Source organism: Vespa crabro, chromosome 3, assembly GCF_910589235.1.
Source record: "Vespa crabro chromosome 3, iyVesCrab1.2, whole genome shotgun sequence".
NCBI lineage: Eukaryota > Metazoa > Arthropoda > Insecta > Hymenoptera > Vespidae > Vespa > Vespa crabro.
Window position 1 is genome coordinate 13,019,367 of NC_060957.1, and position 12,500 is coordinate 13,031,866.

The 12,500-nt window shown below is 36.8% G+C and overlaps 1 protein-coding gene across 3 annotated transcripts in view; it reads left to right on the forward strand.

Moving 5' to 3' along the window:
• Positions 1-12,500, forward strand: part of LOC124422631 (bifunctional heparan sulfate N-deacetylase/N-sulfotransferase) — a 289,672-nt gene that overhangs the window by 276,846 nt on the left and 326 nt on the right. For 2 of the 3 annotated variants that reach the window (XM_046959355.1, XM_046959354.1), the window contains 10 exons: positions 2,767-3,019; positions 4,799-4,990; positions 7,992-8,335; positions 8,865-9,153; positions 9,770-9,898; positions 10,189-10,371; positions 10,481-10,701; positions 10,930-11,208; positions 11,407-11,704; positions 11,965-12,500. The exon at positions 11,965-12,500 is cut by the window's right edge and continues 326 nt beyond it. In XM_046959355.1, the coding sequence (XP_046815311.1) occupies positions 2,767-3,019; positions 4,799-4,990; positions 7,992-8,335; positions 8,865-9,153; positions 9,770-9,898; positions 10,189-10,371; positions 10,481-10,701; positions 10,930-11,208; positions 11,407-11,704; positions 11,965-12,075 (2,299 nt within the window). In that variant the 3' untranslated portion in view covers positions 12,076-12,500. The remainder of the gene's footprint in view (positions 1-2,766; positions 3,020-4,798; positions 4,991-7,991; positions 8,336-8,864; positions 9,154-9,769; positions 9,899-10,188; positions 10,372-10,480; positions 10,702-10,929; positions 11,209-11,406; positions 11,705-11,964) is intronic. The other variant, XM_046959357.1, reaches the window with a different exon arrangement.

The window sequence follows — 12,500 nt, forward strand, 5'->3', positions numbered from 1 at the left end:
GCGATAGCAGCAACTTTTTAATATATATACATATATATATGTGTGTGTGTGTGTGTGTGTGCGTACATATGCATATATGTATATATATATATATACCTATATATCTATCAATGGAACCTCATAAAATAATTCCACGGTTCGTTAAGTATCAATAGAAAGAACCATCCTGTACGTTATTTGCATCAAATTACATGCGAAAAGTTGGATATAATATTATTTATATTTTTATGAACTTCCATGAAAATTAAAGAGAGAGAGAGAGAGAGAGAGAGAGAGAGAGAGAAGGAGGGAGGGAGGATGGGGGGAGGCAGATCGAAGTGAATTCTCGATCTATGCGCGTACCACCCACGTACCATACGTACTTGCACACACTTTGACAAGAAAAGATCTATAGGAGAAAGGGATGAATAATAGGGGAATGTGGAGGAGAAGTAAAGGCAAAGAAGACGAAGTAAGAACGAGTAAATTTTAAAAGCGATAAAAAGATCGGCAATTGTCAAATTTTACAACTCATAACGCCGTTCGAATCGAACGAAATTGTCGTCGATCGATCGGCATAAAGAGTGAAATGCGGTTTAGCGAAGTCGCCGATTTTATTGTACTCTTTTATTTCTTTTTTTTTTTTTTTTCTTCTATTTTTCGTTTTTCCTTTTTGTCTTTTTTTCTTTTTTCTTTTTTTTTTTTTAATTTTCTCTTTTTCTTTTTTCTTGTTTTTAATTCTCTTTCTCTTCCGTTTTTATGCAAGTAGATACAGCACGTACATTAAAAACGAAGAACTTCAATTGCGTTTTATCCCGGGATATTAATTTTTATATCTTGCTCTTAATCGTTGTGATTAACTTTCTCTCCCCTCCCCCCCCCTCTCTCTCTCTCTCTCTCTATTTCTCTCAATTTACTTTTTTTTTTTTTTTTTGCAAGCACTCGTCGTACGAAAAACGATCGTGTCCCTCAAATGAGATGGGAAGATCTACGATTTATTCAGCCGTGTTTCGTTGATGTTGCATTCATTGTCGCGGATAAAGCAGGATAATATGCAGCATTAAATGAGCAAAACGTCGAGGGGATGGATCCCCGCGCAAGGAGGGATTTAATGGCTCTTTTCGTGGCAGTCGTTAAAATAAATAGAGCCTACCGAGAGAACTTAAATTCTCGGGGCTTATCGTACCGATAAGGAAGCGATATTTTATCTTTTACTTTACTTTATCCTCGTTCTTCTCTCTCTCTCTCTCTCTCTCTTTTACTTTCTTTCACTTCGCCATTATTCGTAAAAAAACCCCACTACCTCCGTTATATCAAAAACCATCTGAATTTCCAATAAATTCGAAATCGGAACGCCTCTCTTTACGATGACACACGTAGACACACAGTTATAGATACGAGAGAAATCTATCGGTTTGAAAGTGACGAGAGAACATCGAGTTTATTCCCCTCCGATAAAATCATTTTATCTCGTGGTTGTTACTCTCTCGTTCTACGACACGACTATTTTCCTTCTCTCTCTCTCTCTCTCTCTCTCTCTCTCTCTCTCTCTCTCTCTCTCTCTCTCTCTCTCTCTCTCCCTTTCTCGCTATTTGTTCTTCTTTTGTATTTTCTTTATCCTGTTTTTTTTTTTTTTTTTTCGAAACAGAAGAACAGAAAAATTCGTCCAGGGCTCCACAAAAATTCGTCCCTCCCCTCTCCTTTAATTTAACCACAACAAGGTAAAAAAAAAAAAAAATGAGAATTTTATTTCTTCCTCCCGTTGTCTCTTTGTCAACTCGAAATACATGAGAAATTCGATTACGATGGTTCGATTGTATTGTTAATAATTAATTTTCTTTCATTTGCTTTTCTATCCTTCTTCTTTCTCTTTTTTTTTTTTCCTGATATTACGATACGAGAGAAGGAGAGAAATAAAGAGAGAAAGAGAATTAATAAAAATTGCTTGTCGAAACGAGCAATTTTAAATCGAAATTACATTTTATTTTCTCTCTCTCTCTCTCTCTCTCTCTCTCTCTCTCTCTCTCTCTTTCTTTCTCTCTATTTATCTTTCCGCAAATGCGATTTCGATAAAGCAACGTTGCTTTATCGTTTAACAATAAGCGGTAGTCTCGATGTATCTTTCCGGTACCCAATATACACCTCGATATCCCACATCTCCTCTTCCCCTTCCCCTTCTCCTCGTCCTATATCGATATTCCATTTTTCTTGTATTTATTACCAAAACCATTTTAAACATCCGGTAGGTAAAGGAAGTGAAATTTTTAAAAATGCGTATCAGTGACCATTGCGATATCCACACGTGGTATCCAAATATTTGCGGTTGTGTATATATTTATACGATGATAATACGGGGAGTGGGAATGAGTAAGTGGGGTGGTCAAAGACGAGGGAGATGAAGAGAAGGAGGAAGAAAAAAGAAGAAGAGAAGAAGGTGGAATAGAAAGAGGAGGGAATAAAGTATCGTTTGCTACGGAAGGCAAGGAAATTTATTCGTAACGAAAAAGAGAGTTAACTGCCTTCCCTGGTCTCGGTAGTTTCGTTTGAGATTCGTATGAAAAAAAAAAAAAAAAAAAAAAAAATGAGAGAAAAGAAGAAAGAAAAAAACAAAATTTGCAAGAAGAAAAGCTTAGAGAAAGAGACCATTGATAAATTATAGCTTAATATATATTTATATGTATAGTTTTGGTAAAATTGAAAGGAAAAAATGAATCGGTACTTCGTTAACGTTAAAATATCGATGATTAGAGTGAATTATTATAAAAAAATAAATATATTATATTACAGGTACAAAGTAGAGGTGGCCGGGAAGTCTCTGCCGGTATTGACGAATCTCGACAAGGGTCGTTACGGCGTTCTAATATTCGAGAACCTTAACAAGTACCTGCAAATGGACAAGTGGAATCGAGAACTATTGGACAAGTATTGCAGAGAATACTCAGTTGGAATCGTTGGTTTTGCTCCTCCAGGCGAGGAGAGTCTCGTTGGTGCCCAACTAAAGGGTTTTCCTCTCTTCATACATACCAATCTTCGGCTTAAGGTTAGTTTTTAATTTGTAATAAATATAATCAATTCTAATTATTTTTCAAATTTATTTCCTGAATGAGTTAAATGCATTTTATGAGTAAATGCGAGACATTTATCACAAAAAAAAAGAAAAAAAAAGAAAAAAAAACGAACGAACGAACGAGCCACCACTCGACGACGATATTTTCGTTCATCTTCGTCCCGATAGAAGATCGATAAAAAGCAACGTTCCGGTATATCTCAAGGTCTATGACTATGAGAGGAGGAGGATCAGAAAGAGGAAAAAAAGAGTTAGAAAGAGAAAAAAATTGTAGTGGTAGTATTAGTAGTAGTAGTAGTAATAGTAGTAGTAGTGTAGTAGTAGTAGTAGTAGTGGAGAAGAAGAGACGCGTAAAGATCACGCCATGGAGGCCGAGCTCCGATCACAGAAAACTTTAAGTGGCAATCTCGTCGTGTCGTGACGAAACGACCGACTTTATTTCGTAGAAAACTTATGAGCCCGCACTGTGAACAAGAACGAGAGAGAGAGAGAGAGAGAGAGAGAGAGAGAGAGAGAGAGAGAGAGAGAGAACGAAAGAAATTCTCGTAAAGTAGAATAATAAAAGACGTTATTCCCTTCCAACCCTACTCGCACCTCTTCTTTTCGCTACCGTACAACCACCAAAGCATAATACGTTCTCGCGGCAATAGGAAAAATAGCGTTAAGCGATTCGTGGGAAAAGAACGTTACTCCGACGAATAAATTTGCATGCATCCCATTGCACCGACACCGGTAATAATCTCGAAGCGATCCACTTTACCGTTCCCTTTTACAAATTGATATCGCTATTACGACGAACAAAGGAAAAAAATTTTCAAGGAAGAGAAAATAAGAAAAGGAATAAAAAAGGGAAAAGAAAAGAAAAGAAAAGAAAAAAAAAAAAAATAAGAAAAGACTTTTTTTTTTACTCCTTATCTTCTTTCTCTTTTTCTTTTTTATATATTTTTTAAAGTGTCGATACGATAAGAGTAAGAACTTGTTTGTATCGTTTGATAAGGAGGGGAAAAAAAAAGAAAGAAAGAAAGAAAGAAATAACGTGAAAAATGTGAAAAATTATATCTAAAGAAAGAAATGAAAAAAATTTAGAAGAAGCCATGTCGTCGAGGGAACGACGAGACTTGACCGTCCGCGATTAAACGAAAAACGCAGTAATTAATTACGCGTAGAGCTATGTATGTGCGTACATCCATTCACGTATGTATGTATTATTACATTCCGCTTTAATTCGCATCACCGTGCTCAAAAATATAATAAACGCTTTAGATACCTGCATTCAGTTTTTCTCATTATGAATTTCTCTCTCTTTCTCTCTCTCTCTCTCTCCCTCTCTCTTCCTCTCTCTCTCTCTCTTTCCCTCTTTCTCTTTCTCTCTTAGCATTCACACGATTCTCGTAATATCTACCTAAAATCGTAAACGTTATTGTATCACGGATTTATTCAGGCAACAAATTTTACACACAGTTTACTGCATTTCCCGCATATTTCCACATCCATCTCCGAGACTTATCTTCTTCATAACAATGTTGTAATAAAATCTCATTGAACAAACGAAGAAAGACGGATGGACGAACAGTCAGACAGATAAATAGACAAAGAGAAAGAGAAAGAAAAAGAGGCATATAGTAGATTTTCTCTGACAATGATACTCGACGATAGCTGTCAAGAATATCGTCGAGAAATGTTCGAGGAAACGACTTGCCGCTTAGACTCTGAAACGGTACGAAATGAAATCAGTTTTTCACTCTAACGCAGGACGCCCAGTTGAACGCGGCATCTCCTATTCTACGATTAACCAGATCCGGAGAAACAGCCTGGGGACCACTTCCTGGCGGTGACTGGACCATTTTTCAGGCCAATCACAGTACGTACGAACCGTTGGCCTGGGCACACAGGGACAGTCTCGACTATCCGACCAACAAAAGCCCTCTGGCCACTGTCATTCAGGTGAGAGAATCCTCTTATTGGACTTTCCTGTCACGTCTACCGTTTTCTACCATCCGACAGCTACCGAATTAATGCTCGTCGTTCTGCGTGTGCAAGCATTACCATTGATTTGTACCGAGCTTACGTGACTATCGAACTCTTTATTCGACTGTAATTAATCGCTCGTTAGATAGTCTCGGGAAATCGAGACGGTCGAGAATCGACGTTTAATTTCCTCCCCAGCGTTTTCTCTCTTATTCTCTTTCTTTCTCTCTCTCTCTCTCTCTCTCTCTCTCTCTCTCTCTCTCTCATTTTCTATGTATCTATATCTCTGTTATACCTACTTGATTAAGATTGCTCTTGAAATTTTTATATATAAAAATCTTCGATTATGAGGCTCCTGTCGTTGAGAAAAATAAATTCTACGGTGTCATTAATAATGATGTCATTGATATCGTACAATCTCACATCGTTTTTTAACAGACTTACGTTTGAAAATCTATTTCTAAGCCTAACTCGGTTGTATATATATCACATCTATACCTTAGGGTTAAATCTCTCCTGGGATTTTATCCAGGGAACATGATAAATATGTTTCTCGTTTGGTCCAACCATTCTGTTCCTTTCTTCTCTCTCTCTCTCTCTCTCCCTCTCTCTTTTTTTCATCATTTCCTCTACGTCTTTCGTATCAACATCCATAGTACGAGACGAGTATAATTCGTAACTCCCTTACTACTGGGAATGGCATGGCGACAACAGTGATGTTGAAAATCGAGAATATCGAGCCAACGTAATTTCAAAGAGACAAAGTAAGGAAATAAAGAGAGGGAGAGAGAGAGAGAAAGAGAGAGAGAGAGAGAGAGAGAGAGAGAGAGAGAGAGAGAGACAGAAAGGATGTAGTTTGTTAGAAAGGTTCCCTTTGGTTAAGGGTAACTCTTATCCGACTAACTCGCAATTTTTAGTTTTTCAACGTAAAAGAGGGTAGAGATACCGTAGAGGAAAACAAATGAGGAATTTTCATGGAAGGAAGAGAAGCGAGATCAAACACCCATACGAGTAAGCGTGCGGTATCGCGATGGGGAGGGCTCGAAACAATTCGTAAAGCTCTATTACTTGGCGTTTACGATCGCACAGGAATTTCGGATTACGAGATTCCTTCGAGCAACCGTGAAAGAGAGGGAGCTTGGAATGAGCAAAGAAGGACCCGTTTTCCTTTCTCCGGGGGTGATGCGCGAGTTTCTACGACGCTCAAGGGATGTTCTTTGTACGTCGTGCTATGCAAAAATGGCTGGTGGTGATTTCATGGAACTCGAAGAAAAAACTTTGCGACACTTCGAATTATTTATCTCTTTTTCCCTTTCTCTCTGTCTTTCGCTCTCTTTTTCTTCTCTCTCTTTCTCTTTCTCTTTCTCTCTCTCTCTCTCTCTCTCTCTCTCTCTCTCTCTCTCTGTCTGTCTGTCTGTTTTTTTTTTCATTTTACCGCAGAAACTTGCTGAATATTAAAAATCAATCGGATTACAAAATCAAATTTATCGATAGATTCGTAGCTCGTAGTACTAAATCAATGCCGTAAATTTTATTATACCTTTACATTCGAAGCCGATACATATGGTGGTGTATAAAAAAGAAAAATCGTTGGATGGAAAAATTTATGATGAAATTATGCACGTTAGATAACTTTATGGTAGATGGTAATACGCGTTATACGATTTCAATATAGACAGTGAAATAAAACGTTACAAAGTGACATTTATTTCTATAGATAGATATACGTACACATATGTACATATGTATGTATGTATGTATGTATATGTATGTATGTATATGTATGTATGATATGTATGTATGTATGTATGTAGAACGTTTGAACTATTCTATCACGTTCCATATACATACATACATACATACATGCATACATACGTACGTACGTTCAGTATACACGTACATAGTCTCGATAGTCTCGTTTCTTTTGTCTAACATTTTCCTCTCTATTTCCATATATACTATTTCTAATATATATATATATACGGATAACCAGGTGGATATATACACATACGTACTCATATCGATCGCATGTGAAATATTTTTCTCCCTGTCTCTCTCTCTCTCTCTCTCTCTCTCTTTCTCTCTTTCTCTCTCTTTCTCCTTCTCTCTACTTTGGCGGGAAGTTTGGCGGAACGAAGATAAACTTATTTCCGTATCCCCAGATGAATTTCTTCCTCCGTGAGAAAAGGAGGAAACGCGTCGTCGCGTTTGATAAGAGAGATCCGATGCCGAGAGGCTCGCTCGCGCTTCGCTAACTACGTGAACGTCAAATGTTAACATTGATTTATGGACATCGTTGTGATTTCGGTGCCTCAGAGAATACAGTACGCTTTACTATACGCGTTTCTATCTATTCCGTACTAGCTATAGCGAATTACGTGTATTACCTTTGAGTAATACACGTAAAAAGCATATAAAGCTTGCGAGAAATAGAAGGAAAGAAAGAAGAAACAGAAACAGAATAAGAAGAAGACGAAGGAGTAAAGTGAGGAATAGAATGGAGAGGGATGGAGAGGGAGAGGGAGACTAGAAACTGATCAACGAACAAAATAAATTGATGGCCTCGCAGTACCTGCAATGAAGCAAGGCACACGGCGTTGCTCATTAATCGAATGAACCAACGGCTGATTGGCTCCTGATTTAATTAACTGACTACCTGCGCGATCCTCTATCCTCTCTTCGTTTCTCTTCTGCGAGTCACCCCTTTCGGTAATGGGGTTTATCAGTGAGATTATTATTGTTGTTTACTGCTAACAAGCTCGGTTCATAGCATATTCCATAGAGCGCGAGGATGGGGAAGGTGGAAGGAGGAGGTAGGGAAAGGGAAATTACCCGTCGAACAAGACAATTAACAGCTCGTGTCTCTACGATTACGTAGATATTACTTTTCGGCATTGATATTTGTCATTATCATTTTAAAAGAGTGTCCATTTGTATAATTATTTTCATTGTTCAATTCGATTTTTTTTTACAACAGGATCATGGGAGATACGATGGGATACAAAGGGTCCTATTCGGTGGTGGTTTACGATTTTGGTTGCACAAATTGTTGCTTCTTGATTCCCTCTCGTATCTATCTCACGGTCAGCTTAGCCTAAGCTTGAATCGTATGATACTGGTAGACGTAGACGATATATTCGTCGGTGAAAAAAGTACGAGACTTAAGAGGGACGACGTTATGGCTTTGCTCGCAACTCAACAAAGGATACAGGCTCTCGTTCCGGGGTTCAAATTCAACTTGGGGTTTTCCGGGAAGTATTTTCATCACGGGACAGCCGAGGAAAACTTGGGGGACGATATGCTGCTGGAGAACGTCGACAGGTAAAAAATATACATACGTAGTACATATTATTCCGTAACTCCTTTGCAATTGATCTTTATTTAAGTTAAAGTTAATGAGACGACGGCAGGTGAATTTACGTTGATTTAATTAATCTTAACTGTGCATATTGGGCGTACAGGATCAATCCCTAAGATCAACTTTTACCTCAGTTAAAACAATTTGCGCGTTGCATGATTTATGAATTTCTTTTTTATAATGACAGAATTGGAAATGCGTTTTCGAAAACCTACTGATTATTATTTCCGTGGCTTCAAATGATATACAGTACTTTTATTTATTTATTTTTTTTTTTTTTTTCTTTTTTTGTGTAAAAATTATTTTCTATAAATGACAGCTGTTCCAAGATGTTTGAGGATGTAGCGCATGCACCCTCCTCTGTCCCCCCCCCCCTTCCACCAGTTCACAACTTAAAATTATTTTGAGATGTGTACAATTAGGATTAATAATTACGTATCGTGTTATCATATGGTATATCTTTTTGCCATTCTAATTATATCTATCTTGTAGATTTACGTGGTTTTCCCACATGTGGAACCATCAACAGCCCCATCTATACGAGAATGTGACCCATCTACAATTGGACATGGCACTGAACAAACAATTCGCAAAGGACCACGGTATACCGACGGTAAGCGGCTACAGCGTAAGTCCACATCACTCAGGCGTTTATCCGGTCCACGAAGGCCTTTATGAGGCATGGAAAAGAGTTTGGAACATCAAGGTCACTAGCACGGAGGAATATCCACATCTAAGACCGGCCCGTTTGAGACGTGGCTTCATTCATCGTAACATCATGGTAAGAAGAACCAGAACTCCGTAAGGAGGTATGGGTTATTGGTTGAAAGCGTCACTGCGCGACAACGACGATAAAGACGACGAAGACGACAAAATGGATATCTAGGTCTGGGTCAATGTAAACGAGCGCCTGACCTATTAAATTCTCGGATCGATATATCCTGCATTCGCTTTGACTTCGTGTCGCTTTTAACTTCATAGTTTACGTCGGACATCAGTTATTTATATAACTACTTGCGTTGCTCCAAGAAGAACTTAAAAATGAGAACATTGTCACGTATTACAACGTAACGTTGTAAGTTGCCTTTTTCGTTCTCATTTTTTTTCTTTTGTTTTTTTTGTTTTTTTTTTTTTTTTTTTTTTTTTTATTTCGTTTTGTTTTGCTTATCCTTCGAATCTTATCTTATCTTCGACTATTTATCTTCTTCAAATAAATAAAATAAAGATTAATTAACGATCGTTAATGTCGATTATTGTTTCTTTTGTTTCTTCTTCTTCTTCGTCTTTTTTATTTTTCTTTATTTTTTTTTTTTTTTTTTTTTTTTTTTTTTTTTTTTCATTTTATTTCGAATCAAGATGAAATTTGCTATATATACTTACGTTTCTCTCTTTGCTAGGTACTACCAAGACAGACGTGCGGCCTTTTCACTCATACAATCTTTATAGAGAGGTACCCAGGCGGAAGGGATAAGTTGGACGAATCGATACAAGGCGGCGAACTCTTTCAAACGATCGTTTATAATCCTGTAAGCGAAGCGTAAACTCTCTCTCTCTCTCTCTCTCTCTCTCTTTCTCTCTCTCTCTCTCTCTTTCATTTTCTCTCCTTACCCCTTACCTCCTACCTTTTCCACGTTTACCTTTCCCTTCTCTCAAATTACTATAACTTTGAACGTACCGTTGATTAATCGTCCAGTCGTTAATTGCGATCTTTCATTTTATTCATTTATTTATTTATTTATTTATTTATTTATTTATTTATTTTTCTATTTATCTATCTATTTATTTATTATCTTCATTTCTTTTTCTATCCTTTCAGATAAATATTTTTATGACGCACATGTCCAATTATGGTAACGACCGTTTGGCATTGTATACGTTCGAATCTGTAATAAAGTTTATACAATGTTGGACAAATTTGAGATTATCGAGTTCACCGCCTCTTAAACTTGGCGAACATTATTTTCAACTTTATCCGGAGGAGGCCGATCCCGTATGGGGTGTAAGTGAGATTACATATGCCTTTTCATATTAGCCAATTATTATTAATATTATTTGTAATAATTAATGGAAGGACAATTACAAAAATTTTTTTATTCGAAATCTTACAGAACCCGTGTGACGATCAAAGACATCAAAAGATTTGGTCGAGGAATAAAACGTGCGATCAACTGCCAAGGTTTTTAGTTATAGGACCGCAAAAAACTGGGACAACTGCGCTCTACACATTTCTGTCCATCCATCCGGCCATAAGCAGTAATTTGCCGAGCCCAGACACGTTCGAGGAAATACAATTTTTCAATGGGAAAAATTATTACAAGGGTTTAGATTGGTTGGTGATGATGATTTATCCATAGAAAAAAAAAAAAAAAAAAAAAAAAAAAAAAAAAAAAAAAAATTGTATCCAAATCGATGATTTCGTTGTATCACCGAACGTTTATTGTCATTGTAATGTAATTTATATTTTTTTTTTTCTTTTCTTTTCTTTTCTTTCCCCACCCCTTATTATCCCTTTTCTACCCTACCCTATCTCGTACGTTCTCCAACAAATATTTTACAGGTATATGAGCTTCTTTCCGGCATCGAAAAACGAGAGTTCCAGATATCTTTTCGAAAAGTCAGCAACCTATTTTGACGGCGAATTGGTACCAAGAAGGGCTCATGCTTTATTACCAAGGGCCAAACTCATTACTATATTACTCTCGCCGGCTAGAAGAGCTTACTCGTGGTATCAGCATACCAGAGTACATGGTGATCCCGTAGCAAATAATTATTCATTTCATTCGGTTATTACGGCCAGCGATACGGCCCCAAAACCATTAAGAGATCTTCGAAATAGGTATCGTATTAAAATATTCATATTGATTAAATGTTTTACGTGGTTTTTCTTTTTTCTTTTTTTTATTTTTCTTCTTTTCTTTTTTTTTTTTTTATTTTTCTTACATTTTAAATGTTTCACGGTATAAATATAACTATATAAAAATGTATGTGTATGTATATATATATATATATATATATATATATATTAAATTTATAGATGCCTCAATCCTGGCAAGTATGCGCAACATTTGGAAAGATGGTTATCGTTTTATCCACCACAGCAATTGCATATCATTGATGGCGAACAATTGCGACAAAATCCAGTTGAAACGTTGCACGAATTGCAAAGGTTTCTCAAAATCACACCGGCATTTAATTACTCGTCGCATCTTAGGTACGATCCTAAAAAGGGATTCTTTTGTCAAGTTACCAACGAGGATCGTACGAAGTGTCTTGGAAAGAGCAAAGGACGTCAGTACCCGCCTATGGAGGATAAATCCTATAAATTCTTGCAAGTCAGTTGCAGACAAACATTTTTCTCTTGATTAAAAAAAAATAAAACAAAAACGAAAAAAAGTTCACAAAAAAAAAAAAGAAAAAAAAAGAAAGAAAAGAAAAAAAAAAAATTTTTACATGACAGTCGATAGTCAAAATTCATTTGAATTTCGAACTTTCTATTTTTATTAATTTTCTTTTTTTCTTTCTCTCTCTTTTTTTTCTCCTTTTTTTTTCTCTTTTTTTTTTCTTTTTTTTTTTTTGCTTTTTTCTTTTCTAGAGGTATTACTTGTCACACAACACCGCCCTTGTAAAATTATTGAAACGACTTGGATCCAGAACGATTCCGCAATGGCTCAAGGAAGATCTAACCGACACGGTGATGACCTAGCAAACGCCGATCACATGAAACACAGCTATTTCTCGATTTCAAGCCTGGATTCTTGCTTCCGCCGTACACGAGATACGACGTTTGTTGGTGGAAGACTTGTAAATTATTTCTATCATGTAAATATTTCGCTGGACTACAAATCCTAATTGGGGAGAAGGACCATGACCAGTGGAGTGGCCTAAAATCGGTGAAAGCCTGGAAAGCTAGTCACTAAGCGATTATACGGTTACACAATCCGCGTAACTGTTGATCGTTGTTAAGCTAATAGTACTATTATTAACGTTATATTGTAATAATATAATTATTATTATCGTTGTTGCGTCATTAAAAGTCAGGAAGGCCGATTATCGGCCAACTTTAAAACTCGCAGACATAATCTGCGATTGATTTCATTGTTATCAGGATAATAGAAAGTCTTGATAATC